The sequence below is a fragment of the Eptesicus fuscus genome, chromosome 3 (assembly GCF_027574615.1).
Source record: "Eptesicus fuscus isolate TK198812 chromosome 3, DD_ASM_mEF_20220401, whole genome shotgun sequence".
NCBI classification, from domain to species: domain Eukaryota; kingdom Metazoa; phylum Chordata; class Mammalia; order Chiroptera; family Vespertilionidae; genus Eptesicus; species Eptesicus fuscus.
In genome coordinates, this window is record NC_072475.1 from 6678016 (window position 1) to 6704977 (window position 26962).

The window sequence follows — 26962 nt, forward strand, 5'->3', positions numbered from 1 at the left end:
GCTAGTCCTTCCTGGGCCCCAGCCCCGGGGCACCATGGGAGAGGCCTGGCGCTTTCCTTCCGTGACGCACTATAAAACCAGGCACATGAAACAAGTAACTTCAAGGGGAGAAGGGAGAGCTGTATTTTTATACATTATCACGTCTGTGGTATTTCTGCCCCAAGTATGTTACCTAAATCAAATCCTGGGTGGAATTAAGACACATCTCAAGGACATGCTGCACAATAACTGCCAGTCCTTCCTTAAAAAAAGGCAAGGCCATGAGGAAGAAGACTGAGGGACAGAGGCTGAGACTCCTGACGGCTGCGCACAGTAGGTCCTGGGCCAGGCAGGAGGAAAGGAAGTCGGTTGTTACTGCTGCTGTGGTTTCTTCCCTATAAAGGACATTCTGAGACAGTAAAATTTAAAACGGACTTATGGATCATATGGTAGTAGCACCTTTATGTTAATTTCTTGATTCTGATGGGTGCACTATGGCCATACAGTAGGAAGTCCTTGTTTTTAGGAAACACACACAAGTGTTTGGGGTCATGGGCACAGTGTCTACAACCTAAACAGATGGGTGGACGGGTAGGTGGGTGGGTGGATGGATGGACAGACGGAGCAAATGAGCTGAAATGTAAAGGGATGGGGAATCTAGGTGAAGGGTACACCGCGTTTTTTGTACTCGTCTCCTACCTTCCCTATACTTGAAAATTATTTCAGGACGTCAAGTGAACAAATGGAAGCAAGGATTCTAAGCGCGGAAAAGGAGACACAGACGTTGGTGTTGGGAGCTTCTTCTACCAAGACCAGACCGTCTCGCTGCCGGTTCACACACAGGTGGCAGGGCCCAGGTCGGAGGCAGGAGGCCTGGTCCGCCTTCCCCTCCTTCATCCCTGCGTGTCCCTGGCTAATTGAGTGCCTGCCCACGATGGCTTTATGGAGGAGCATCTCCCCCCTCCCTCCCCCCGGCCCCGCCCCCATGACCGTCTCAACCTCTGGTTTTCAGAAATCAGACTATTCGAGCTTGTGGCTAAGAGAAAGCAGCCTCGCCGACGTCCACGAGAGCAGAAAAGAACTCAGCTTTATTGACATCGGTACAACAGCAGCACACACAGCACAGTAAAAGCATGAGGCATATTAAAACATAGCCAGCTCGCAGCCGTCTGGATAGCTCCTGTCACAGAAAGGAAGTACCCAGACCACAGATTCACGTTAACATACACGGTATATTAACATCAATCTCTGTATCATACACCACAGACACGTTTGCACACAGGACCACCTCCTGCAGCAAATTCACTCTAAGAACAGTATTGGGGAGGGGGGCCCCACGTGGCACACACAGGACAATGACCAAGAGGGCCAGATCACCACATCTTTTATAGCCACGCGTGCCTGGGGGTCTCCCGGAGCCGCCCTGGGGGTTCCACAGCTCAGAGGTTTGTAAAGGGTCAGAGGGCCCCTCTGACACCCCCCAAACGGCAGCGCTCCTCACAGACGACCTCCTGACCGAACACCGGAGCTGGAAAGGGGCCGGCGAGCTCGGTGGTCCACCTGACCAGGTAATACTGCTTAGAGTCCGAAACTGAGGTTACAAGTGAATTTTTAAATGACTCTTGCATAGTTGGCTCTAGAGTTCAAAACACATTTTATGCCACAGGAAATGCATGAGAGCAATCAGCTGCTGGGAGGCCCGTGGTCGCCACAAGGCCGGCGGAGAGCATCCTGAGCCCGGCAGAGCGGGTCCGGCCGCGGCGCTGTGTAACACCAACCTTACCACTTCACACGCGTTGCTCACACACCAGACCCCCGAAGGACATGAACATCTTTTTCAAAGGTTTAAAGCCACGGTCGACACTGTGTTCGTCGAGGGACAATGTCCCATCACACAAGGGTTCCACGAAAACCTTCTGAAACAGGCGGCCTCGTCCGCCGCTGCAAATGAAGATGGAAGACACGGCTCCTCCCACCCCTCGGCCCGAGGCGGGCCGGCTCCAGGAACCGACCTCAGGAGCAGGAGTACAGCGAAATGATTTCAACCCATCGTCCCTCTGACGCCGGCACACGGATGGGCGGATGGATCAGCACCTTCTGACACCTTCATTCGGAGGGTAACCCGCCCACACCGACTCCGGCACGCACCGAGGGTCAGCCGCTTCCCGACGGCCTGTTCGGTCCAAGTGCCGCCAGCCCATCAACAAGGTGGGGGGTGCCGACCAGCACGGCCCCAGCCTGTCCCCGCCGCGGAACACGACCACGGGACGAACACCCCGCACGGGGCCGGTCTCCCAGGCCGGCGCACTAGGTCTTGCTCCGGCGGAGCAGCGTGGCGGCGGGGCTGTGGCCGCCCTGGAACTTGAGGCTCTGCAGGTTGACGTGCGCCCCGTGCTTGAGCAGCGTCTCCACCGTCTTGGCGTGCCGGCCCCGGGCGGCCAGGTGCAACGCGCTGAGCCCCTGCTCGTCGGACAGGTTGAGCACGTCGGCGCTGACCAGCTCCTCCACCACCTCCGAGTGCCCGCCGGCGGCCGCCAGGTGCAGCGCCGTCTGGTTCCGGGGCCCCCGAGCCAGCACGTTGGCCTTCTCCTCCACCAGCAGCTTGACGGTCGCCAGGTGCCCGTGCCGAGCAGCCAGGTGCAGGGCGGTGCAGCCCTCTGCCGTCACCGCCTCCCTGCTGGCCCCCCGGTGCAAGAGCAGCCTGGCGGTGCTCGTGTGCCCGGTCTCCGCCGCCACGTGCAGGGGCGTCTGCTCGAGCAGGCCGCAGAGGTTGACGTCGGAGCGCAGGTCGATGAGGACGCGGGCCACGCGGTAGTGCCCGCGCTGGGCGGCCAGGTGCAGGGGCGTCCTCCCGTCCAGCGTCTGGGCGTTCACGCTCACGCCCGGCTGCTTGGCCAGCAGCTTGACGATGGGCAGGTGGCCCTGCCAGGCGGCGTAGTGCAGCGGCAGCCAGGCGTCCTTCCCCTGCAGGCCCACGTCGACGCCCCGGCGCAGCAGGATGCGCACGACGCTCTCCTGGCCGTGCTGGCAGGCCACGTGCACGGGCGTGCGGCCCTCGCAGTCCGCCTCGTTGATGGAGGCGTTCTTCTCCAGCAGCAGCCGCGTGCTGCACTCGTCCCCGTTCTGGGCCGCGAAGTGCAGGGCCGTCCACCGGTCCTCGTCCGCGGCGTTGACGCTGATCTTCCGGGCCAGCAGGAGCTCCACGACGCCGCGCGCCCTCTTCTCCACGGCCACGTGCAGCGGCGTGGAGCCCTTCCGGTTGGTCAGGTTGGGGTTGGCGTTGTTGAGGAGGAGCCACTTGACGCACTCCTCCTGCCCCGCCTCCACGGCCACGTGCAGCAGGCTGGCGCCGCCCTCCAGCACCAGGTCCACGTCCTGCGGCTGCAGGATCTTCATCAGCCGGCTGGTGTCCCCGCTCACGATGGCATCCACCAGCTTCCTCTTCTGGACGTCCGTCGTGCCAAGATCTGCGGGGAGAGCGGGTGCGGGGGTCAGACGAGGCCGTGCCCGCAGGCGTCTTTCTCGAAGCCCGGCTGGTGTCCTGACGCCGCCCACTCCTCCCCACGGCCTCCAGGTCGCGTGTTACCCGAAATGGCTTACGTGTCGTGTGGTCCCTGCTGGTTTAATTTTAGATCTAGTGGGCAGACCCCGCGCAGGTCAATGAGTGACCCCAAGGGACTTGTGTCGATTTGCAAAATAAACATCATTCTAGCCACGCTGCTTAGACAAAGGATGTAAAACTCAGGCCCCCGCTGGCTGTCAGAAATGGCAGTGATGGCTAACGGGAGGGAGGGAGGGAGGGAGGAAGGGAGGGAGGGAGGGAGGGAGGGAGGAAGGGGGGGGGCTGGGAGGCTGGGGACAGTGAGGGAGTGGCAGACCAGCCCCGACACCCACAAACCAGCACCCAGAGCAGGGGCCGGGGCAGGGGCCGGGGCCGGGAAAAGCACCCTCTAAAACAAAAACCCACCAAAATTAACATCAAGAGATAAGAAGAGCTGAGACGCGCCCCTCCAACAGGCAGGTGTTATAAGCTCCAAGGATAACTCCTCATTATAATGCGTGGCCACAGTGAATGGGGAGCCGGTGAACAAGAAGTATGGGGGTATTTACCCAGCACTAGGAACGGGGGCATAGGGCTGGCCTCCCCAAGAGAGATCCAGGGTGTGGGGTTCGATTTGTCTGCTGGTTCTGGATGCAACTCGGGGTTTTCAATGTGGAAACCTGAGGTCCGCCCCTGCACCGGTGCCGCCCAGGTCAGACCCTCCCGCACGGCCAGGTGTGTGGCCCATCAATCAACATGAAGGGGCACCGGTTGGGCCAGCGCCCCCCTCTGGGTTTGGGCTCAGGGAGCCAACCACGCCACGGACACCCGGAACCGATCGGTGGTGGGATGGAGAGAACGAGGAGTTACTGTCAAGCCAAGAACCAGGACGCCTCACTCTTGTAGTGGTTCAGGGACATCCATCCCCACACCCCGCCCACCGCCAGCCCCATAATCACGCTCACGATCTCCCAGGGCACAGGGCCCCCACTCACCGCCCGTGGAAGGCTCCCGCTCGAAAGACAGGGACAAGGACCCTCTGGAGGAGAAGGCAGAATCGACCGAGGACACGCCCGACAGCCGCTTGCCGCTGTTGGCCGATGGGAGCTTGGATTCGGAGGAGCTGCGGCTGAGCTCGTCGGGCCCCTCGAGCGTCTGGGAGATGCCGGAGTCCAGCTGGGACAGCAGCTCCGAGAGGCTGTAGTCCTTGTCGAAGGCCGGGGCCGAGGCTCGCTTGAGGGGCGTGGACACAGGCGCCTGCGAGGACGAGCACAGGGAGGTGGGTGAGGCTGCGTCCGCCACCCCAGGGGGGAGGCAGAGGAAGGGAGGGGGAAATGCGGTCCTGGCTTGTCACACTGGGAATGTAACTCGTGCTGTCATACACATGGCCCCCTGGAGCCCAATGACACCGCACTGGCCCAGGGGTGGGAAGACCTGGTAAGGAAAGACTGGCTGGACCAAAAACCGGAAGTCCAGCGCCAGGCTGCCCTGGACCCCGTCCGCACAGGGTATGGCACCCAGCGTGACTGGGACAAAAGATGGAGCGTGGGCACGTGGACAGGCTGAAGCGTGAAGCTGGCTGCTGGGCCGTGTCCATCAGAACAGGGCAGTGCTGGCAAGAAACAAAGGAAAGGGGTGGGACTGGGACTGGGGCTCCCCCAGCTCTCCCCACATTGTCTGCAACCTGCGACCTCTCCTTTGAGCTGTGCCAGTCTGGCTGGGGGCCCGGTCTGGACAAGGGCGGGGCGGGGCCAGCGACAGTGACAACGCTGTGACACACCCTCTACAGCAGCCGTCGCCAACCTTTCAGACCTCACGGACCACCCGTGTTCCGCCGACCACCGGCTGGCGACCGCTGCTCTATATGGCCTCCTCTAACAGGGACAGGGCAGATTTCTGGTGAGTGATCAGAGTCTGGGGCGACTCAGGACTCTTCCCACACCGGGCCCATGTGACCCCAAACCCTCCCTCTTCCGGGAACTGCTGATGTGCTCGGAGCTGGTGTTTGGTGCGCGGAGTCACACCCGCTTGCTGGATGCCTTTCTTCTCCTTGTGGGGTGGGGAGGGCCTGGCTGCCTCCCCGGGACACCTTTGCTCCCCAACCTCACGCCCATGCCGTTCAGACAGCGGAAACGCACACCATAAACGCTCACTTGCACCCCAACTCACACCAGCGGCCGGGGGTGCACTGCCCAACAGCGGATAACGCACTGTAAGGTTAGTTATTACCAGGCTTCGCCTCACAAGTCTAGTATCTGCGTGCACTTAGGGTGACCTGGCCTTGGAGCTCCTTATCACATCTTACATCACCCGTGTGGCACTCACAGAACAAATCATTCATTCGTGAGAAGATCCCCAAGACAGGGCTGCAAGACAGGCAGATCCCAGAGCCCAGGGGCGCCACCCCACCCCCAGCCAACAGGGCCCGGCAGGGCTGGGTCAAAGGACATCCACCTGGCGGCATTCGCTTTCCAATGGCACAGTTCATTGGTAACCAGACAGGCGGTGGGGACGGGACCCAGTCAGGCAGGAAGCGTCTGGGGCACCGAGCCTGCCAGGGGACGGGCCGTCCTGTCACTGGGCACGGGACTCCCGGGACCGACTGAGGTGAGTGGGGCTCCCAGGGAGGCCGGGCCGCAGATTGAGGGCACGAGGGCCCAGGCCGGCAGGGGGGTTTGTGGAAAAGAGGCCTTGGGTTGGAAAAGTCAATCCCCACGCAGCACAGAGGCCCCCTCGGGAGTCCCCGTACCTCAGTCTTGGGCTCCGGAGGGTCTTTCACATCCAGGTCCTGCGTTGCCTCTTTCACCTCGTCGTCGGGTTTCTCACACAGGTCCTCCGTCTCCGACGTGATTTCTTTTGGGGAGAAAACAAAGAAGGGCTTGTCACCTGGACAATGACCTCCGCATACACTCCATACGAACGTGCCACCTCAAGGAAGGGACGGGGACAAAAGAGGTGACGCCCCAGGGCATCCACAACTCAGGGACCCGGGCAGCACTGGTCTCTCCACTGCTGGCCCCGGCTGAGCCCACAGGGCCTCCACACGGACCAAACCGGGGCCTCCGTCAGCAACTTCTGCAGGTCTCACCTGACTCGAGGAGGAGTCCAGGGGTTCCAGATCCCCAAAGAAGCCTTCAAGAGTGGGGAGGGGAGAGTGCAAGCCCCCCCAGCACCCGGCACATGAGCCCCCCCCCATTTGTGTGTCCCCCTGTGCTTTCAATGCAATGGTCAGTTTCCATTCCATCAGGATCTCTTCCCAACCAGACGACACACCCGTTCCCTGGGGACAAGACCCCGAAAAAGGGCAAGGCCGGAAGTCACCCCACCCCTAAAAGAGGCACCGCTGTGTGTGAACCTGAAATACCAAGCACAGGCGCCCCTGGGCAGCAGGCCCCGCCCCGGGCTGCAGCGGGGGTGGGCGGCTAGAGCTGACGTGCATGTTCCAGTTGCCCATCCCGGCCCTGGCACCGAGGGCCGGGGGCAGGTGCCAAGGCCAAGCCGATGCTGCAGGGCTTGCTGGGGACACCGTCTCTGCACGGCCTCCTCCCCTGGCCCTCTCCCCAGCCCCGTCCTGGTCCTCTCTCCTGGGACACCAGCAGCTGGACCGAGCAGCCACGTCTGGGAGCGCTGCACCGGGCGCCGTCTCCGGCCTCACCTTGGAAGGTGGGCCGCTCGCGGGGGTCCCCGTGCCAGCATCTCTGCATGAGGCGCAGCAGGTGGCTGCAGGCCCGCGGCCTGGCTCTGCAGACGGGCGGCAGCTCCGGGCGGTGGCCCTTCACCACCTTCACCATGATGTGCAGGATGTTCTTCTCGTCTGCAAGGGAAAGGCACACGCGTCAGGGCGGAGCGGGCCCTTATCTGGAGGGAACACAGCTGTGGGAAGCGCCAAGGGGCATGTCTGGGGCCTGTCCCTGCACCTCCTCAGGCCGTGGCCTGGAGACCCCTCGATTCTTCTGAGAGCGCAGGGCTTCCGTTAACCTTATGTTCTCGGGGCACGTCTGTTCTTCCCTCCCAGCATTTAGAAATGACCCAGCAATGGTCAGTTTCACACCCTGGGGTGTGCAAATAGGAGCCTTTTCCCCCAAAATTCATAACATGGGGCCCCACCTGTCCACCTTTCCAACATCCTTTAGAGACACACTTGGGCTCATTAGCATATCATCATCATCATCATCCTGGTCACAGGCTGAGGGGCCCCAGGGGACCCTCAGCGGGTCAGATTCCTTTCTCTGCTCATCCTACATCCAGTCCGTGAAGCTGGATTCCAGGAGTCTGGCCCCCGCCTGACCTCCCACCCCCACAGCTCTCCGCTTTCCCACGGAGCGCCCGAGTCCGCGTCCGGGCAGATCAGCAGGTGTGGAAAATTGGCCCGACGTCCCGACCGCTGCTAGGATCCGGCTCTGATGTTTTGTTCCACTTCCCCGTTACGTCTTGTGCAACAACTCTCTCAGGTTCCTACACATTATTTCCATGAGAACTCAGACTTCCAAAAACCCAGCGTAAACTAAACACCTGGAGGATGTCCCGCTCCCACGCAGATGGGAAAAGTCCACCAGACGCCTTCTGCTCCCGCACCTTGAACTCGCCTATCTACCAAGCAATAGAGCACGCGGGCCTGGCCTCCCGATGTCAACATCAGGCACCTGGCCTTGGGTGTCACCTCCACCAGATAATTTCAGGCCAGACTAGCTCGCTGCCACCCATAAGTAATCCAGACCATGGACCTCCCAGAGGAGGGGCGTTAGGAGACCGGGTGCCGGGTGGAAGGACAATATGGCCAGGATCCTACAACGGCCTCGTCTGCGTCTCAACCGGCAAAGGGACCTGGGGCCCCAGGGTGACTGTGACCTGCCCTTTTGGGAATTATTGGTCAGGCCACAATATTAAGAGTGGCCCAGATACGCTTACAGAGGAAAAGAAACTCTCCAACGAGGCAAAAAAGTGCCTGACTTTTACAGTCAGTGTGGCACCAAGTCGAGGCGCTAAAGCTCTGAGGACAGAAAGCAGATCAGCGTTGACAAGCGGGGAAAGCACTTCGGCTCCGGAGCGGGTGCTGGTGACCCGGGTCACCCATTTGTGTCAAAACCACTCAGTGATCCTGGCACCGGGGGCCCAGCACTATGAATGGACTTCACGTGAGCAAACCGTGCATTTAAACATGGTTAAGGTGGTCAATTTCACGTTATGTGTATTTTATCACAATTAAAACTTAGAAAATGTTAAAAAAGGAAAAGAACTGGCTGGAAATAACCACAACCGGCCAATGCGCAGGCAGGCAGCAGATGAGCAGGCGCTGGGGGCTGGGGTGGGGGCGGCGGAGTGACTGCTTAATGGGCACAGGGTTCCTTTGGGGGATGAGAATGTTCTGGAACTAGATAGTAGCGGTGACTGCACAACACTGAATGGGCCAATAAATGCCACTGAACTGTACACTTTAAGTGGTTAAGACGATCGGTTTTATGTGTGTGTAGTACATCACACACGCAAAGAATTCGCTGACACCTGAAAACCCCACTGAGCACCGCCCTTGGGGTCTGTGCCTCTTCCTGCACACGGATGACACCCCCAGAACACTTTGTGGGCACGCCGGACCACCTGGTGGGCAGGACAGAGCAGCCCCGCTCCCTCGGGGCAGCCCCCCGGGGGCATGTGACCACGGGCACGGCTAAGGTGGAGAACGAGCCGCACAGCCTGCCGCCACTGTCCCGGGGGAGACAGCGGCACCGCCCCCCAAACTACGTCCGCTCACCTGCAAACGGCTTCTTCTGCGTCAGCACGCCCCAGACCACGATGGCGAAGCTGCGGGGAAACCGCAGGTTAGTGTCTGTGATAGAGCGACAGCGCTCGCGCGAAGCAATTCGTGTGAAGAGAGCCCCTCCGGCCTTCACAAAAGAGAGACGGCACCAGACGCTTCTCGCGGTTTATTTTAAACAGGCACACGGCCGGGGCACACGTCCCACTGGTGGCTCGGATGTTCAGCCAGCGAAGCTGTACGTTCCAACACCACGCGGGAGCCCCCAAAACACTGCCCCCGTCAGCTCGTGGGCAGAGGGGCCCGTGCCGGCTGACTGCACCACGACCTTCCTGCCAACCCTGGGCGCCCCGTGCCGACTGCGGCTCTGGGCCTGGCGCGGCTTGCCCATGAGGGTCCATCCAGGGCCGAGAAAGGGCAGGGAAAACATGCCGGCAACCACGAGCCCTCCTGAGCCCTTCCTGGTTGCTGGAAACCATGCACGGGGTGTGGCCAAAGGCTCACAGTTGTGAGTCGGCAGAACGGCTTATTCTTGTATTATTGTTTATTAATCACTGTGCTATTTTTTTATACGAACAACAGTAAGCCTCTTTTTGCCCCACCCTGTATACATAATTTAAAAAAGTACTCTGGAGACACCAACAAATAGCTCAAGCTAAATTTAAAAAAATACGTCTATGAAAAAAACAGGAGTCCAAACCCTGAGCCCCACCCCGCCCTGCGTGGACAGCAGCTGTTGACAAGAAGTCTCCATTGAATATTAATGAAAACCTAGGCATTCAGACTTTGAAACTCCCCGCTCTAAAATAAATAATCGGATTCCCCTGAACCCTGCAAGCTGTGGCAAGCACCCCCGTGCCATTCGCCAGCAGCCTGCAGCTCCGAGCCTGCTCAGCGCACGCACAATGGTTTTATTGTCAAACCAGTCCGCCAGGGCTCGGGCAGGGACAGGGACAAAAGGGAAAGCTCGGGCGCTGCGGGGCCTGGGGCCACAGTCACCGTGCGTCAGACAGCAGCCACAATGAGGGGCTTACGTGCCTGCGTGCGGCCTCCCTCCCGCTTTTCTTCTCCCAGAACCTTTGTCATCAGGACCTTTACAATTTGGAACGGGGAGGCCCGAACGACTCGGGACCTGTGTGCACAAGAATGTTTAACACAGGCAATACCTGCCTATGTAGTCAGGGACACTGACCTCTTCTCCCTCTGAGTGTCAGATTAAAAAACAACAACAGCCAATGCAACAATAGCCATTCGGTGTGAACGGATCAAAACGATACCCATGTTTTTGTCAGAATGGCAAAAACACCTATTTTGGGGTGTGCCGCAGAATTTTAGTAATTAAGTGTCTGTGCCCCGAGGGGAGAAAGGCTGGAGGTCGCTGCTCTGGTGCACGATGCACTGACCTCGTCTACAAACAGGCCGTGGCTGTCGCTGTCCCTGGCGAAGGTAAGTGACGCTAGGAGGTGCAGGCTGCTGGGCCCCAGGGACCGGGTGTAGGAGAGCCTGAATCACAGACACTTACAGCAGCAGGTTCTTTCCACAGACAAGATGCACAACCCACGGTTTAAAGCGAGTTTCCAGCGCGGAAGTTGTCGGCCTGTTATGTAACTGGCCCCAGTGGCACCAGCCATTCACATCCTCCGCCCTTGGCCAGCATCAGGCACATCCTGTGTTCCCAGGAGAGTCTGTGTACCCGGGGCAGCCTGTGTACCTGGGGCGGCCTATACCCACCGGCTAACAACCCCAAACCCTTTCATTTGGACTGAAGCTCGTATCTGATGGTAGCAAGGAGTCTCTGGGAAAACTGCCCTTCAGAGCATGAAGAATGGGGGCAGAGAGACCCCGCGGCCTGACACGCATGGGGCAGGGGCTGCACAGCTGTACACACCTGTACACGTCGTGCTTGGTGTCAAAGAGCCGGCTCTTCTCTCGGATGCGCTCGGGAGGCAGGTAGGCGATGGTCCCGAACAGGCCGTCCATGCTGAGGTCGTGTGAGTGGGACAGCCCGTTGCACTTGGCCAGCCCAAAGTCAGAAATCTGCAACAGAGCGGGCAGAGGCGGCTCAGCAGGCGCCGGGGCGCCGTGCCGGGCGCTGCCCTGCGGCTGCCACTTCAGAGGCCTGGTCAACATCCCCGCCACGTCTGACCGTCCGGGTCCCTGACACCCTGGGAGCGAGCCATGACCGGTGCTCCCTCGGCGGGTGGGCGGGCACGGAGGCTTAGGAAGACCAGGTCTGAAGCCGTTAGCAGCTGATGGGTGGGGGGAAATGACGCTTTGAGGAAGGAATTCACCGGGAGCAAGAAACCAGGAGAATCGTCGCCTGCCTCTGCCAGGCAGCACGCTGCCGCTGTGGTCGACAGCCCACGTCGGCATGAGGGCAAAAGGCAACGCTTAGCGTTTCCGGGTTTGCAGACGACACAGGAAAGCGAGGCTGACCAGGCTGGTGCTCAGCAATCCGGTTCCACAACCGGGCCAGCTGGGCAGGCGGGCAAGTGGCAGCAGGCTCTTTAAAGGGAACTGCGCCTTCAGGAGCCCTTTAAAGCGAGCAGAGCACACACCACAAAACCCTCCTCCACCGGAACGTTCTGTGATCAACAGACGCTGCGGACTCCTCCACCAAACGTGGCACCCAAATCAAGGACGGAAACACGTCTCCTCCGTCCCAGGGGCTACCCGCCTGGCGGGGCGCCGGGAGCCCAGCCACTGGGCCCACCTGCACCTCCTCGTCTCCTTTGCACAAAGGGGTCCCGACAGCTCCCAGACCCCCCACTGGAGGAAGTGAAGCCACACAGACTCCTGGGGGGACCCTCGCTGCCCCTCAGGCCCCCACATCCTCGGAAGCCGCTGAAGCGCTGTGTGTGGGCCACAGGCGCTGGCATTAAGGGGCTCAGAATCCACATGGAAAACAGCCCCTTTATGTTCTCCTTCGAGGTGTATCGAGTCCTGTAAGCCTCCCAGTCAGCTCCAGGCTCCTCCCCAAACACGCCTGTGGAGCGACAGGAACTGGGGCTGAGCCAGGACTTAACTCTGGGCTCACTGTGCCAGCTCACGGGTGAGCCAATGTCCCGATGGCATCATCACCGCGGAAGGCAGGGAGAAGCCAGGACCGGCGGCCCGACCCCTCAGGGTCCTCTGACCACCTCTGCAGGGAGGTGATGGGAAGAAAGCCTGCAAGAGTGGACCCGCCCTCTGTTTCTGTGGCCAGGCTGTGCCGGGCCTGGGTCCACAAGGGCAGCCAGCCTGGGCATTTCTGGGCCCCTGGCAGCTGTCCGTTCCCTGGCCTTCAAGAAAGTCCCCACTCTGGAAAGGAAGCGCCAGTTCCCCAGAATGAACCCATCACCCCGACCCTGCAGAGCCATAGCAGCTCACGGCCATGCCCCATGCCGGCACCTTGGCACCCACCGCCCCACCTCACGGGCAGCCTTTTCGCATCATGTCTGCCACTTTCCCACATAGCCAACAGCTTTAAGCGCACTTGGTGGAGGAAAATTAGCATAAATTCTATGTTGAAAGCTCTGACATCAAAATGCAGACTCAGAAATCAGAATTCCCTGATGGCCGCTGACCCTCCGCCTGCAGAGTTCTCCCCGCGCCCCCTGCCCTTTTCCACCTGCCGTGCAGGGCCTGCCTGGCCTGTGCTCCCCCACCCACCCCCTGCTTCCTCAACAGCGGGTAGGGGCCACCCCTGTGAATGGCAAACACCCGTCCAGCTGGACCGGACCCATGCGGGGCGTGGCCAGGGCTGTGCTGCCTGAGAAAGGCCCTGTAGACCAAGGGGACCAGGACCCTCAGAATCTTCCGGAATATAGTCTCGTCTGGGCAAACTGGGGCAGAGGCGAGCCTGAGGCTTTAAACAAAGTTATTTCGTCTTCAGCTTGAAATGGGTCTACTCCTCATACATCAGAAATAGCATGTTAATATTATTTAGTTAATATTATTTAATTAACATTATTATCAAGTATTAATTGAATAGCGTCTCTAATACACTTAGCAAAGCAGATGGCTGCTGTGAGATCTCCCGCTCGGATCACCCTATCTGTGGACAAAAGGTCGCCTTCGGGGCCCCAGGGCAGGCTGACACCTTATCTCATTTCAGGATTCTAGAATAAAGGTTTATTGCTTCAAATTACCACCACTGCAAAGTGCCCAACTGGCCAGGCAATGTCTTAGAAGCTCAAACAAGGCCCCGTGCCCTCCCACACCCTATTATCGATTTCTGAGAATGCAAGGTGCGAGTTATGTAAGTCCAGTTTTCTGTTTGTTTGGGGCTGTGCAAGGTGACGAATGTGCCTGATTCAGCAGGAGTCACAGAGAAGCTGCCACTCGGGCCTTTCGGGGTGCCCTGGGCGTGGAAGCAGCAGCGACACCTCGCTCTCCCTGCACGGAGACAAGTCCACGCAGGCTCCACCCCACTCCCGGCTCAGCCATCCTAGGCTCCTAATAAGGCCCCACTCTTGAAGGAATCCTCCCTCACCTAGTAAACTGGCAGACCACGCCAGGCCCGCCAAGCCAGGTGCTTATCAGGAGAGAGAGGAAAGGTCACACGGGCCCCGGGAGAGCCAGTGCAGAAATGACCTACAGGGACAGCAAGGCCACGGTGCCGGACAGCCGACACCCCACTCAGCTCCTCACCGAGCCGGCATGAGGTGCCTGCCGTAGACCCGGCGGGGGACCCTCCCTAGATACATGGCAACGTCCCAGACGTGGGAAGATGACTACCTACTGGCCCCCAAAATGCCGACACCAACGACACCAACCCTCAGGAGCACTTCCGCGGGCCAAGCACTGACCCCTCACAATAGGGAGGTCTGACCCCACCCGTCAGGGGACAGCCCGGGAGGAGGGCTGTGCTGAGGAGGACACTCGGAAGGAAGGGGTCACTGGGGCTGTCTAGGGATGCCCACACATTCCACACAACTGTTAGGAGGGTGGGAGGGAGCGGGTTGATAGGAAAGCCCAGCCAGGCCCATTAGGGCCCGGGACTCTGGGGCCACCTCAAAGGCACGTGCTGCAGACACACCTGTCCGAGTTCCGGGTGCCCGCCCGCCAGCCCTAAGAAAAGCATGTTCCCAGCAGCCTCCAGCACAACACCACTCAGCAGTCATGAACGCTGCGTGCGGGAAAGGCCTCCCCACCCCCCTACTCCTCCTGTTCCCCCAAAACCCAGCATTTCCGATTTTTCTTGGGCTGCTTCCTCCACCTAAAGGCTCTTCTGCCTGCACCCCGCTGCCGACAGCAGAGAAGTCTGATGCTCTATGGAGACTCGGCCCCACCCCAAGCTGGGTGAGCCTGGCCATGACTTAACCCTCTGAGCCTCAGCTCGGCGGGAGCTGGGGGCCACCGCCCACTCGGTCCCCCGCTTTGACCATCGGGGCAGCTCCGGCAGGCAGGGCCTCTGGCACACAGCGGGGGCCTGTCACCACCTTCCCTTTCCTGTATGCGGTCACGTTTGCGAGCTACGGTGTCATCTGCACTGGCCCCCACGGGATCGCACACGCTAGTGAGAACTGTCATGTCCGTATGTGCAGGCTGCGCCACTGACCACAAGGAAACCGGACAGGGCAGCTTCCGTCCCAGCTAAAACCTTGTTACGAGCGACACCTACTTAAGGGACAGCTTGTAATCAGTGTGCAAAGTGAAAACAGCATTTCCCCACGGCCTCGGGCTGGCTCAGCCCGGACAGGTGTCTGCTGTGTAGACTGGCCCAGGGAGCGGCCGTGTGTGGGCCACCCAGTGCCACTGACCTGTCACAGGGGAGAAAGACGAGGAAGCCAGGGGCAGGGCGGGACTGAATGGGGTCCCTCCTCCTCAGGCCAACAGGCAGGGGTCCTGCGAGCGCAGCAGATCAGCCACGTGTCAGAGCACACAGCTGAGTCCCTTCGCCCGGCCCCAGCGTGAACCAGAGGACGCAGGCCAGTGTGGATGAATCCTCTCACTCGTGCGGGATGAGGGGGAAGGGCCTCCCGAGCAGGTGAGCATCCCCGTGTGGGGAAACCATGAAGAACCCAGCACACGAAGGCCTGCCAGAGACACAGTCACAGACACACAACCTGACACACAACAGACAACACGGCCAACCCCCCCACGCCCCGATCTCTCACCCCATTTCCTAGAGGACATCCACTAAGACCAGATCCGCAAATCCACAATCTCTTTTGCCGGGGTGTGCAGAATTTAGAGCCAGGTTCCAGGATTTGGGGGTGTGACCCGTGTTGAGTCCACTCACACCAGCCATGACAAGACAGGGGATTCCAGACATCCTCGGGCTAAGAGAGGCCTCTCTGCTCACGCTCTCTTCCACGAGGACCACATCCTCGTCCGCCCTCACACTGCCCGAAGGTTCCCCCGAACCCCGAGTCCCCCTGCGCTCTTCCGGCACTCACCGCCTCACCCCAGACACACAATTCCTTCAAGAGTGGGGCCTTATTAGGAGCCTAGGATGGCTGAGCCGGGAGTGGGGTGGAGCCTGCGTGGACTTGTCTCCGTGACAGGGAGAGCGAGGTGTCGCTGCTGCTTCCACGCCCAGGGCACCCCGAAAGGCTCGAGTGGCAGCTTCTCTGTGACTCCTGCTGAATCAGGCACATTCGTCACCTGACTACCAACTCCAGGTGGCTGGCCTCTGGGTTCTAGTTCTGCTCTTCTTCCTACTTTTGTTTTATAAGCTCACCAGAAACAGAATGAAAAAGAGCAGCCCTCACAGGCCTCACGTCACTAGAACAGAATGAGCCCCATCAGAGCCCCGTGCCAGGACTGCAGCTCCATCTCAGAGCACCCCTCATCCCCTCCGCCCGCCCCTGCAACCAGCGAGGGGGTACAGCCTGAAACTACATCTCACACAGAGATGGCCAACCCCCCCACGCCCCGATCTCTCACCCCATTTCCTAGAGGACATCCACTAAGACCAGATCCGCAAATCCACAATCTCTTTTGCCGGGGTGTGCAGAATTTAGAGCCAGGTTCCAGGATTTGGGGGTGTGACCCGTGTTGAGTCCACTCACACCAGCCATGACAAGACAGGGGATTCCAGACATCCTCGGGCTAAGAGAGGCCTCTCTGCTCATGCTCTCTTCCACGAGGACCACATCCTCGTCCGCCCTCACACTGCCCGAAGGTTCCCCCGAACCCCGAGTCCCCCTGCGCTCTTCCGGCACTCACCGCCTCACCCCAGGCCCCACGGGAGGCCCTACCTTGACGTGGTAGTGCGCGTCCAGCAGGATGTTTGCGGGCTTGAGGTCCAGGTGCAGCAGCGGCGGGGACATGCAGTGCAGGAAGTTCATGCCCACCGCCGTCTCGTGGATGATGCGGAAGCGCAGGTCCCACGGCAACGGCTCCGAGGCCAGCAGCTTCTCCAGGGAGCCCGTCTCCATGAACTCCATGACCAGGCCAACAGGATCGCGGCAAATGCCGTACACAGGCAGGATGTATCGGAACTTGGCCATCTCCATCTTCTTGGCTTCTTCCAAGAGCTCCAAGCGCTCCCTGAAAAAGGGTCAATGGCATGAGCAACGCACGCTGGTCACCTGGCCACCGCACAGAGCACCGCGGCCAGAGAAAGAAGCAGGTCCACAGAGCTGACAGATTACTAACACATGCACAGGAGCTCGCTTTAATGTGGCGGGATTAAGTGCTGGGCTGCCCAAGACCTTCAGCTATCCCAGCACACCTGATTATTATCGGAAAGCCACAGGCAGCACGGAGCCAGTGCCCGCGCCGGGACCGAGGGAGGAGGTGGGTGCTGGGAATCCCTTCTGTTGGACGAGGGAGGAGAAGTTTAGGCTCCACTGAAAGCTGCAACAAACTACCCACATGAAGAATCTATCCCACCTTTTTTGTTGAGGCCAGCCATTTAGGTGGCCCAGCTATTCCTAAGTCCAACCCCAAACTTAAACCAATGGCACATCCGTCTAAAGCAGGGGCTGCAGAATGCTGCCCAAGAACCACTTTTTGTAAACCATTTTTTAAATGTATAGTAAAATATACACAATATACTCTGTGTTGTTTTAACCATTCATAGGCGTATAACACAAAGGCATCACATACAGTAGCCATGCTGTACAACTCTCACCACTATCTACACGCAAAACTTTTGCATTATCCCCAGAAGAAATTCTGCACCCATGCAACGTAACACTTCCTCCCAGCACCCACCCTGCCAACCACTTCCCTGCTTTCTGTCTCTAGGAGTTTGCCTACTCTAGGGACCTCAGCAGTGGAATCATACAGTATTTCAGTAACTGGGCCTGTTTCACTAATCACAATGCTTTCAACTGAGGTCCACCTGTGCTGTGGCGCATACCAAAACTCCACTCTTTTCATGGCTGCATGATATTCCATCGCAGGAACACCCCCATCGCGTCGATCCACTCCCCTACGGATGGACCCCCGTGTGGTGCCCGCCTTTCGGCTATTGCAGGGATGGGGAACATCAGGCCCGCGGGCCGTAGGAGGCCTGGCGAGATCATTTGGTCCGGCCCTGCCGAGGCACGGAGGGTGACGTAATTAAACGTTTGACCAACGACAGCAGGCTCGTTTTTAAGCTGGTAATTCTGTGTGGCCTGGGAAGGGTGTTATAAATATCCCAATGGCCCTTGGCAGGAAAAGGCTCCCCGCCCCGGGCTACAGTGACTAACGCTGCTGGGAAGGCGTGATGGACAAGTATCTGTTCGAGTGCCGGCTTTCACTTCGGATACACATCTAGGAGTGAACTGTTGGGTCATGTGGTGGTTCTATGTTTAGCCTTTTGAGAATCTGCCAAACAGCTGTCCAGAGCCTGCTCGTCTTCCCGGAAGGCAGTCTCACCATTCATGTGGCTGTGGCTGCATGCGCACCCCAGGCAGAGGTGAGCAGTTGCGACACAGACCCCGCGGCCTACGTAGCCCGAAACACTGACTCTCCAGGCCTTCCAGAAGGTGTGCAACCCCTGGGCTAAGGTCACTGCCTGGAGCAGCCTGCGGAGTTTCAGACTAGCTCCCAGGCCTTGGTGGGTGTTAGCATTTTAGGTCAAAGGCTCAGAGCGCATCCAGGAAAGAGGCCAAATCCTACGAGGACAGGGCTTGACCACAGGTGATGCAGGTTGGGGGTTCCCAAGCCCAGGTCCTGGAGAATGGGTCCTGGGTGGGTGCTGGGGAGCCCGCCTTCCCAATACGCTCCTAAGGAAAAAGCCCAGAACCACAAGCCCAGACGTGCCACGCGGAGCTGGGAGCACGCAGGCAGCAGGCTGGGGCGGCCTCGAGGACCCCCCAGAATGCAGACTCCAATACAAGCAGCCCTGCCCCTAACCCAAAACAGGCTAGTTCCCACCACAGGCTCTTCCAGAGCTTGGCTGCACCTGCCCGTCACCTGCCCCCTCCCCACTCCCTGGCCTACTACAGGGTCCTGCTGGAGAGTCCGTTTCTTATGGATCTGCCGCCCCTTTGGGACCACCACACGCTCCCAGGCGTCCCCGACAGTTAGGAAAGCACTGCCCAGGGAGGAGGCGGCCAGCAAGGAGGGGCCAGGATCACACTGTTTACCAAAGGCTGCAGCACCCGAGCTCAGCCGGCACTCAGCTCTCCCGGGGACACTCCCATTCAGGCCCCGGGGCTCGGCAGGAGCTCAGCCCCTCTGCCCGCCCACCTGTCCAAACCCGCTGGGAGCCGAGCCCCATGAGAGCGCCCGGGAGCACACGCCAAGGGGCTGCGTGGTGGGGTCTGGGGAAGGATCCCTGTGTGCAGACCTGTGATGCTCACCCAGGGACGACCTCGCCCGCAGGGGACCATGGGCACTCTCTGGAGACATCTGGGTGTCACAAATGGGGGCTGATCCTGGCATCCAGTGGGCGCAGGCCGCCAGGGATGCTGCTCAGCACCCTTCAAGGCACAGGTCAGCCCCCAAGACACAAGTGCCGACGGTGCCGTCTGAGAACCCCGGCACAGACCAAGTCAATGCTTTGTCAGCCAAATTTAAAATGAGCCACGAGTCTGGAGTCACCCACTTAAACACGCCCAGCACTTCCTTGAACTTTAATCCGTCTCTAATTAAAATGCACTTACTGACTAGTAATTGCTGAGCACCTCCTCTGTATTAGAACTGATGATAAAGAGAGCCCTTCCCGGCCTTCACCAGGCTCACCTTCCAGGGAGAAGATGGAAAATGACACCAGATCAAGAATCATGGCTGAGAACCGGAGCACTGTGAAGAGGAGGTGCAGGGCCCAGGGGAGACTTTATAGAGGTGGCCCCTGACCAGAGCGGGGGAAGGGCAGCGAGGGCTCATGAGGGACTCAGATGGGCGGCGACCTGCTCCAATCCCAGGCTGGGGAGAATCCTTCAGACTCCAAGACTGACTGGATGTCGGGGAGCGAGGCAGCAAGGGCCACCCTGATCTCCTGGGGTTCCCCATGTATGATGCAGCAGCCGAGGGGGGAAGGGGGGGATGGAGGGGTCGAGAGTTTGGTGTTTAACAGGCTCTGGAGTGGAGAAGAACCCCACTGGCCTTAGAAACAAGTGCAGCACGAATGGGGAGTGCACCATGACATCGCTACAAAACAGAACAGAGTTCAGCCTGACGTGCGTCCTTAGCGCTCTGCTCACATCACAGACCCAGCCAGTTCATGGAGAGCAAGACGTCCACAGAGGGCCCTGCCAGCTTGCGGGGCCCCCGGGCAGGGCTGTGAGCTGCTCCCCCACTTTGGCAGGACCTCAGTAGGGTCCCTGCCTGGCCCGGGCCAGCCAGCCCCTCCCTGCGGCCTAGCACAGAGCCAGGCTTGGGGGTGACACAGACACCCACCCCTAACCCTGTGCCATCTGAAAGGGGGAAGGACTGGCACGAAGGTCAAGCATCATTTAAAAGGAAGCTGGTCACTTAAGAAGGAGAGAGAAAACGACACCCCTGAGCCGGCTCCTTTCTCCGCCCGGGGGGGGGGCGGGGCGGGGAGGTTTGTTATCTACACGACACTGGCCCCACGACACCGCTAAGGACACGCACTCCCTGCTGTGCAGCTGGGGGTCTGCATGTGCTGCTACTCCCTCCCTTCGTTAAGAACCAGCTCTGCCCTAACTGCATAGAGTGTCAGCCTGCGGACTGAAAGGTCCCAGGTTCGATTCCGGTCAAGGGCATGTGCCTTGGTTGCGGGCACATCCGCAGTACGGGGTGTGCAGGAGGCAGCTGATCGGTGTTTCTCTCTCATCGATGTTTCTAACTCTCTATCCTTCTCCCTTCCTCTCTGTAAAAAATCAATAAAATACATTAAATAAAAAAAAAAAAAGAACCGGCTCTGTGACCCGTCTGCTCCTATTTCCTGGTGGGCCCTTCCTGGGGCCCCGTGCCCACGGGCACTGGCACGGGCCCCGCTGCAGGATGCGGAGACCCGCTTCCAGGGCACCGGGCGGGTCTGGAGCGCAGGTGTCCGCAGGCTGGCCCCGCGGAGGACCATTTCCCACCATCACAGACATGCTTACATGAGTCCCCTCTGCCAAACCCGACGGAGAGCAAACCCGTGTGAGGGCAACGCCAACTATCCAAAGGCTGAAGGTCTGATGGAGCAAAAGCTCCCAGCCACTCTGCAAAGAACGATTTCTTCCATTTGCCCAAAGGGCTTAAAACCTAAAACCCGGGTGGCTTCTGATCGCTGAGCTCATTAACACATCACTCCTCCCTCCCACCTCGAGTTCAGCCAGTTCGTGGCTCTCGCCCCGGCCCTTCACCAGACTGAGACCCCGTTCACCGCAGTTTCAAAAACTCAAATAGAGCCACTGCCGGTTTGCTCCAGAAGGCGGATCAGAGCTAGAACGTTCTCAGAGAGCCCGTGTCCTCTTTGGAATCCAGGCACAAACGACACGGGACACTGCTGCAGAGAAAACCAGGTCTCCTGCAAACGAAGCCACAGTTTCCAGGCAGGGATCACCTTCTCGGGGCAGCCGAGGAAGAGGAGCCGGGACCGCCCAGCAGCAGGTTCCAGGGGCCTCAGAGGTCAGCGGGGGGCACAGGCCTGGGAGGAGGGCTGGCCAGCACCCCCTAAAGGATCAACCCCAAAAAAGCTCATCCCGTTCATATTTCAGTAACTACCAAACCCAAATCCAAATGGCCCCACGCTCTAGGTCTTCCTTCAGTTGCTCCTGGGGCACCCCACCCCTGCTGGGAAGCCCCAAGGACCACCCCCAGCCTAGGGAAGCTACAGCCCTTCCCGGATGGGATGGGATCGGATCGGGTGTCTAAGCGACATTTGCAACTCAATAAGCCTGAAAGGGGCCTGGGGGAGCCGCTGGAAAGGATGGAAAAAGGGACCCTCCTACGGAAAGAAACCACCAATTGTTTCCTGTCCACAGCCATTATTCTTTAACCGCTTTCCCTCAAAGCACTGCTTCTGGGTCAGGTGGACAACACGAAAGGAACCGTAGCTCTATTGTTGTTATTACGATTATTCTAGGACCCCAAGGGATTTTTCAGGACAGTCCCTAGGCCCCAAAGCTGGGCGGGGCCGAGGAGTGCCCCAACCTCCACGGTGCCAAGCCTCGGTCAGGGTCACCCCATTCTTCCCTGCTGGGAGTGAAGTCCCGCGCCACCCGAATCCACTGACATCGGTCTCACGTAAAACCCCCTGAAACCTGTGCTGCTCAGGAGGCCCGGCATCCGTTAGGCACGGCTCAGGAGGCCCGGCGCCGGTTAGGCACGGCTCAGGAGGCCCGGCGCCGGTTAGGCACGGCTCAGGAGGACCGGCGTCGTGTTTCTCTCCCGTAATCATTTCAAAGCGTCTCCTCCTTCGCCATTTGGGGAAGGATTGCAACTTCCATCCCCCACCCCCAGGATCCCCCTTGGTCCTGGATGGAAACTCTCTGGGCATTAACAGAACCCAGTTGAGCTTCGACGGGTTAAAGATCCTTTCTCAACAGCAATTACATTAATTCCTTTTTTTTTTTCCTCATTTAGAGCTAGTCAAAGCGTAGCCCACCACCACCACCACCACCACCACCACCACCACCACCACCAATCCCAAGAAGGGAACTGGGTGGAGAGAAAGAGCAGTAAGATCAGGCGGATCATTTCTAAGACGCTGGCCGGAGAAGCCTCCACGCTCAGGAATCCCCAAGCCCCGTGGTCGGCAAACGGTGGCTCGCGAGCCACATGCGGCTCTTTGGCCCCTTGAGTGTGGCTCTTCCACAAAATACCACAGCCTGGGCGAGACTATTTTGAAGAAGTGGCGTTAGAAGAAGTTTAAGTTTAAAAATGTGGCTCTCAGAAGAAATTTCCATCGTTGTACTGCTGATATTTGGCTCTGTGGACTAATGGGTTTGCCGACCACTGGCCTAGACCAAAGGCCTCCTGCGGCTTCCCTCCCTTCCTGGGAACGGGGACGGGGCGGCCCTGGGCCCTCCCCGGGCGGAGAAGCAGTCAAGGCTCCGGGAAGACGGGCCGGGACGGGGGAGGTGAAAAGTGTTCCCTAACAAAGCGCTCCTCGGAGGGGGGGACCTGGAACCAGGTTTGGGAAAAGGCAGCGGGAAAAGGCTGTCATCACTCGTTAGCTGACGCTCCCAGCACGGCTTTCTCGCCTCGCACCAACCCGATTCCTTTCCCAGGGAGCCTGCCAGGGTTCCCACACTGCTATTTTTAAAGCTGACAAGAAACGGGCTTGCCGGCTTGTCGGCCCTGTACTTACAGACCCGGGGGCTGCTCGGGCTCGCCCTGACGAGCCGGTGCCCATGGAGCATTAGCTGCTGGGCCGGTGCCCAGCCAGGCGCTCCCTTACTCAGGGCTTCCTCCTGGCCTGAGGGCTGGGCTGGAGGAAGGGGCCCCTGGAGTCACCACTTCTGGTCTAATGGAAACACCCCCATCCCCAGACTCTACCCAGGCGCCCAGGGCCCCCTAAAGACGGTCAGCCCTAAGGAGCAGGAAACACGGATCTAGGACGCACCACCTGCCCCCTCCCCGCCAGTCCCCCCCCTCCGAGGGGTGTCTGGGTCTGGGCAGCCCCCACCTTCCCGTAATGAAGTGCAGGCTCCCAGGGCTGGGGCCTCTGCTGCTCTGTGGAGCCCAGGGCGCTGCTGGGGATCAGGCCCTGCGGTGGCTGAGGGCTAAGGCAGGGGTCCTCAAACTTTTTAAACAGGGGGCCAGTTCGCTGTCCCTCAGACCGTTGGAGGGCCGGACTATAGTTTAAAAAAAACCACTATGAACAAATTCCTATGCACACTGCACATATCTTATTTTGAAGTACAAAAACAAAACGGCAAAAACACCCGCATGTGGCCCGCGGGCCGTAGTCTGAGGACGCCTGGCCGCTAAGGGGTGGTATGAAGGTGCAGCCAGGAGACCCCAGCCTGCCTGGAGGTACAAGCAGCCAGTGAAAACCAGCCTGGCCCACACCGGCACCTGTGGTGGGTCCTGATGTAACACGTGGAGGGGAAGGGAAGGCCCAGAGCTAGGGGAGGCCATCAAGAAGACCAGGGCTCCTGACTGACTCCATACGGCCTCTGCATTCCCTTTTAAGATTTGGGGGGCAGGTGCTGACAACGACTTGTCTTGAAGTCACCCAAGACAAGCTGCACTGTCCCTTGTTTCACGTGAAACCTGCCCCTGCCCCATCTGGAGTGGTCTCCCTTGTCCCTCCAGCCTCTCCCTGCCCTCCGTGTACGGGGCCCATTTTAGATTATTCGTGGGGAGCTCCTGAGGGGGCTGCAACCCAGCACCCAGGCCCCCTTGGCAGGAGCTAGAGGTGCTGCCCTTCAAACAGGTGAGTCAAGCCGTAGCCCAGAGGAGTACAGGGCCGGGGCTGCACCCAGGAAAAGCCTGTTTCCTACTCGGGAACAGCTCGCACATAGCAGGGTGCGGGTGGGAGGCAGCTCATCAAAAAGGCACTGAGGCCCGGCCGGTGTGGCTCAATAGTTGAGCGTGGACCTATGAACCAGGAGGCCATGGCTCTATTCCCGGCGAGAGCACATGGCCCGGTTGCGGGTTCAATCCCCGCATGCAGGTGGGGGGGCAGGCAGCAGGTAGCCGATCAATGATTCTCTCTCATCAATGATGTTTTATCGCTCTCTCCTTCTCCCTTCCTCTCTGAAATCAATAAAAATATATATTTTTTTAAATAAAGGCAATAAGGTCTAAGGACTGAGGGGGTGACGGTTCAATTCCTGGTCAAGGGCATGTACCTCGATTGCAGGCTCAATCCTTGGCCCCGATTGGGGTACAATCAATGTGTCTCTCACACATCGATGTTTCTCTCTGTCTCTCTCCCTCCCTTCCACTCCCTCTAAAAATTAAAGGGAAAATACCCTAAGGCGAGGATTAACCGAAAATAAATAAATGATATTTTTAAAAAGCAACGGGGACAACCTGCCAATCCTAACGAAACAATGAGAAGGTCTCGCTCAGGGGCGGGGACGTCTGGCCCGTGGGCCGTATATCGCTGGGCCTGGCCCTGCCCAGGCATTCGGGTGAGTTAATTAATGTTTGACCACATGTAGCAGGCTCACTGTTAAGTTGATAATTTTGTACGGCTCTCAAATGATGTCATACATATCCAAATGGCGCTTGGCAGAAAACAGGTTCCCGACCCTTGGAGCTGCCCGGCAGCGTGAGAGACACAAATCCCAAGGAGAGGCTCAGGCGGAATCCAGTAAATTCAGCCAGAATTTTCCTGGCCAAGAGCAAGGGTTTGGGCATCTTCTCAGTTGGAGAGCTCAAACCTGTGCCGCAGAGACAGAGCGGCGGCAGCCGGCTCGGCGTGGCGGAGTGCAGGCGGTGCACGCTTCCTGCGGGGCGATGCTGACCTCGACATGCCACCACCTGCCTGGTTAGGGCAGGGCAGGGCAGGCTACAGTTAAAGGACAAAACACTTTTCCACCAGGCTATGCAGGAGCCTGCGCGACCCGCTTCACGTGGAGAAAGCCCACCTCCGGCAGGGCCACCCGAGAAACAAGGGCCAGGGGCTGGAGGTAACACATCCTGGGAGGCAGGCTGACGCATCTGCCTCCTCCAATACCAGAAGCGGGTGGTAAAACCCTCGCTGATGAATGCAACACTTGGACCAGAAGACGCCATCAGACAGATGCCCCCAGGAGCGTACCAACACCCTGAGGGGGAGGGCCTTGCCTTTCGGGATCGAACCACTGGCTGGCATTCAAAGTGGGGTTTGCATGTCGTCAAAATAACCACAGCGCCCCTCCCGGCCTGAGCCGTTCCCAGGACTGCAGCACAGCGAGGGGAAAAGAGCATGCACAGACAGCCTCACAAGCCCCCGACCCTCCCAGTGAGGTATTTTTATGTCACCCCTCTACTGAAGTTTCCAGAAAACACTGCGTTAGAGGTGTTCAGCTAAAGGCCCCCGATCTACTGTATTATCTATCTCCAAGGCCAGGATGAAAACACAAAGTCTGCGAGCGCACCGGGCCCCGGGGAAGCACACACTACAGTCTGTGTCCCTTAGTGACACACAGTCACCCGCAACATCACCACCATCCTAAGGTGAAACGAGGCCCCAGCACCCCGGTAAGCGGAGGATCGGAAGCCAGGCCTCTGGGCCGGCAAAGGCGAGGTGCGAGGTGCGGGTGAAAAGGCGCTGCTTTTCTGAGTCTCCTGGGTCCCCGGCTCAGTGTATAAGGGGGATCTCCACACGCAATGCAAACACAACTTCCACAGAGAGCGCCAACTTCACCGCAGCAAAAGGACCTACTGCGCACACCCGCAACACAAGGTTAAGTCACGTATTTAAATGGACTCAGCTGAAGCCTGCATATAAATCATTAAAATGCAAACGCAAATGGAGAAGAAGAAAATAAAACACACGAGCTGCTTCTCAAGACCGCCCCCCGCCCCCGTCACCCCTACGCCCCCAAATTCTGCAGACCCCCCATGGACACACCAACTGGAACTGGGGCGGCCGCACCGCCAGGCCCAGGCGCCCAGGAAGCCCGGCCCAGCCCAGGACCCAGCCGAGCCGGTGCTTCCGACCGAAATAATTACCGTCTTACACCAATTTGTGCTCCAGCGTAAATTAGTACGTGAGTCAAACGGAGTCTAACGAACTCACAAAGCCCAGAGCCCCACACGGCAATTTTGCTAAGCCGGGCGCAGACCGCAGCGCCAGGCGGGTCCCGGGAGGGCCGGACGCGCCTCCCAGGGAAGCGGGTCCCGGCGCAAGTCGAGCTCCGGACCCTAAAAATGCGGGGCTTCACGGGACGCCAGGGAGCCCCGCCGGGCACTTGACAACGTTCCGGGCAAACGCGGGCTCACGAAGCCGCTCCCCGGAGCCGCAGCTCGGGGACCGGCGTGCGTAATGAGACCGGAGCTCCCCACACCTGCCCACTGTGGGCAGGCACCCCGCGCGGACACGGCGGGGCTTTACGGCTTCGCCCGGCGCTCGGTTCCCCCCCGCCCCACTTCCCCCTCGAGGCTGCTCCGTAAGCGACGCAGGTGGAGAGAAGGGGACCCCGGGAACCCAAGCACCCCAACCCCAAGTCCTGCCCTGGCGCCCGCCCCGGCGCCGCGGCGCCCCCGCCCGGGCCGCTGACCTGTCGTCGACGTGCAGACTCGGCGAGCACTTGATGGCGAGCCACGTCTTCCAGTGGACGTGGCGCACCTTGTACACCTGCCCGAAGCCGCCCGAGCCGACCTTCTCCCAGCCCGCGAACTCGCCCGCGTCGAAGGTGCGCAGCAGCCCCAGGGCCCAAGGGCTCTCGCTGTCGCCCTCCATCGCTCGCCTCTCGCCTCCAACCCGA

At 59.3% G+C, this 26962-nt stretch overlaps 1 protein-coding gene across 1 annotated transcript; it reads right to left on the reverse strand.

Moving 5' to 3' along the window:
• Positions 1–1048: 1048 nt before the first annotated feature.
• Positions 1049–26962, reverse strand: RIPK4 (receptor interacting serine/threonine kinase 4). Its single transcript, XM_008145690.3, has 8 exons — positions 26756–26962; positions 16460–16751; positions 11161–11309; positions 9270–9319; positions 7176–7334; positions 6270–6373; positions 4516–4777; positions 1049–3446 (listed from the first exon to the last, which is right to left on the reverse strand). The coding sequence occupies exons 1-8, from the start codon at positions 26935–26937 to the stop codon at positions 2287–2289; spliced, it is 2358 nt and encodes a 785-aa protein (XP_008143912.2). The 5' UTR covers positions 26938–26962; the 3' UTR covers positions 1049–2286.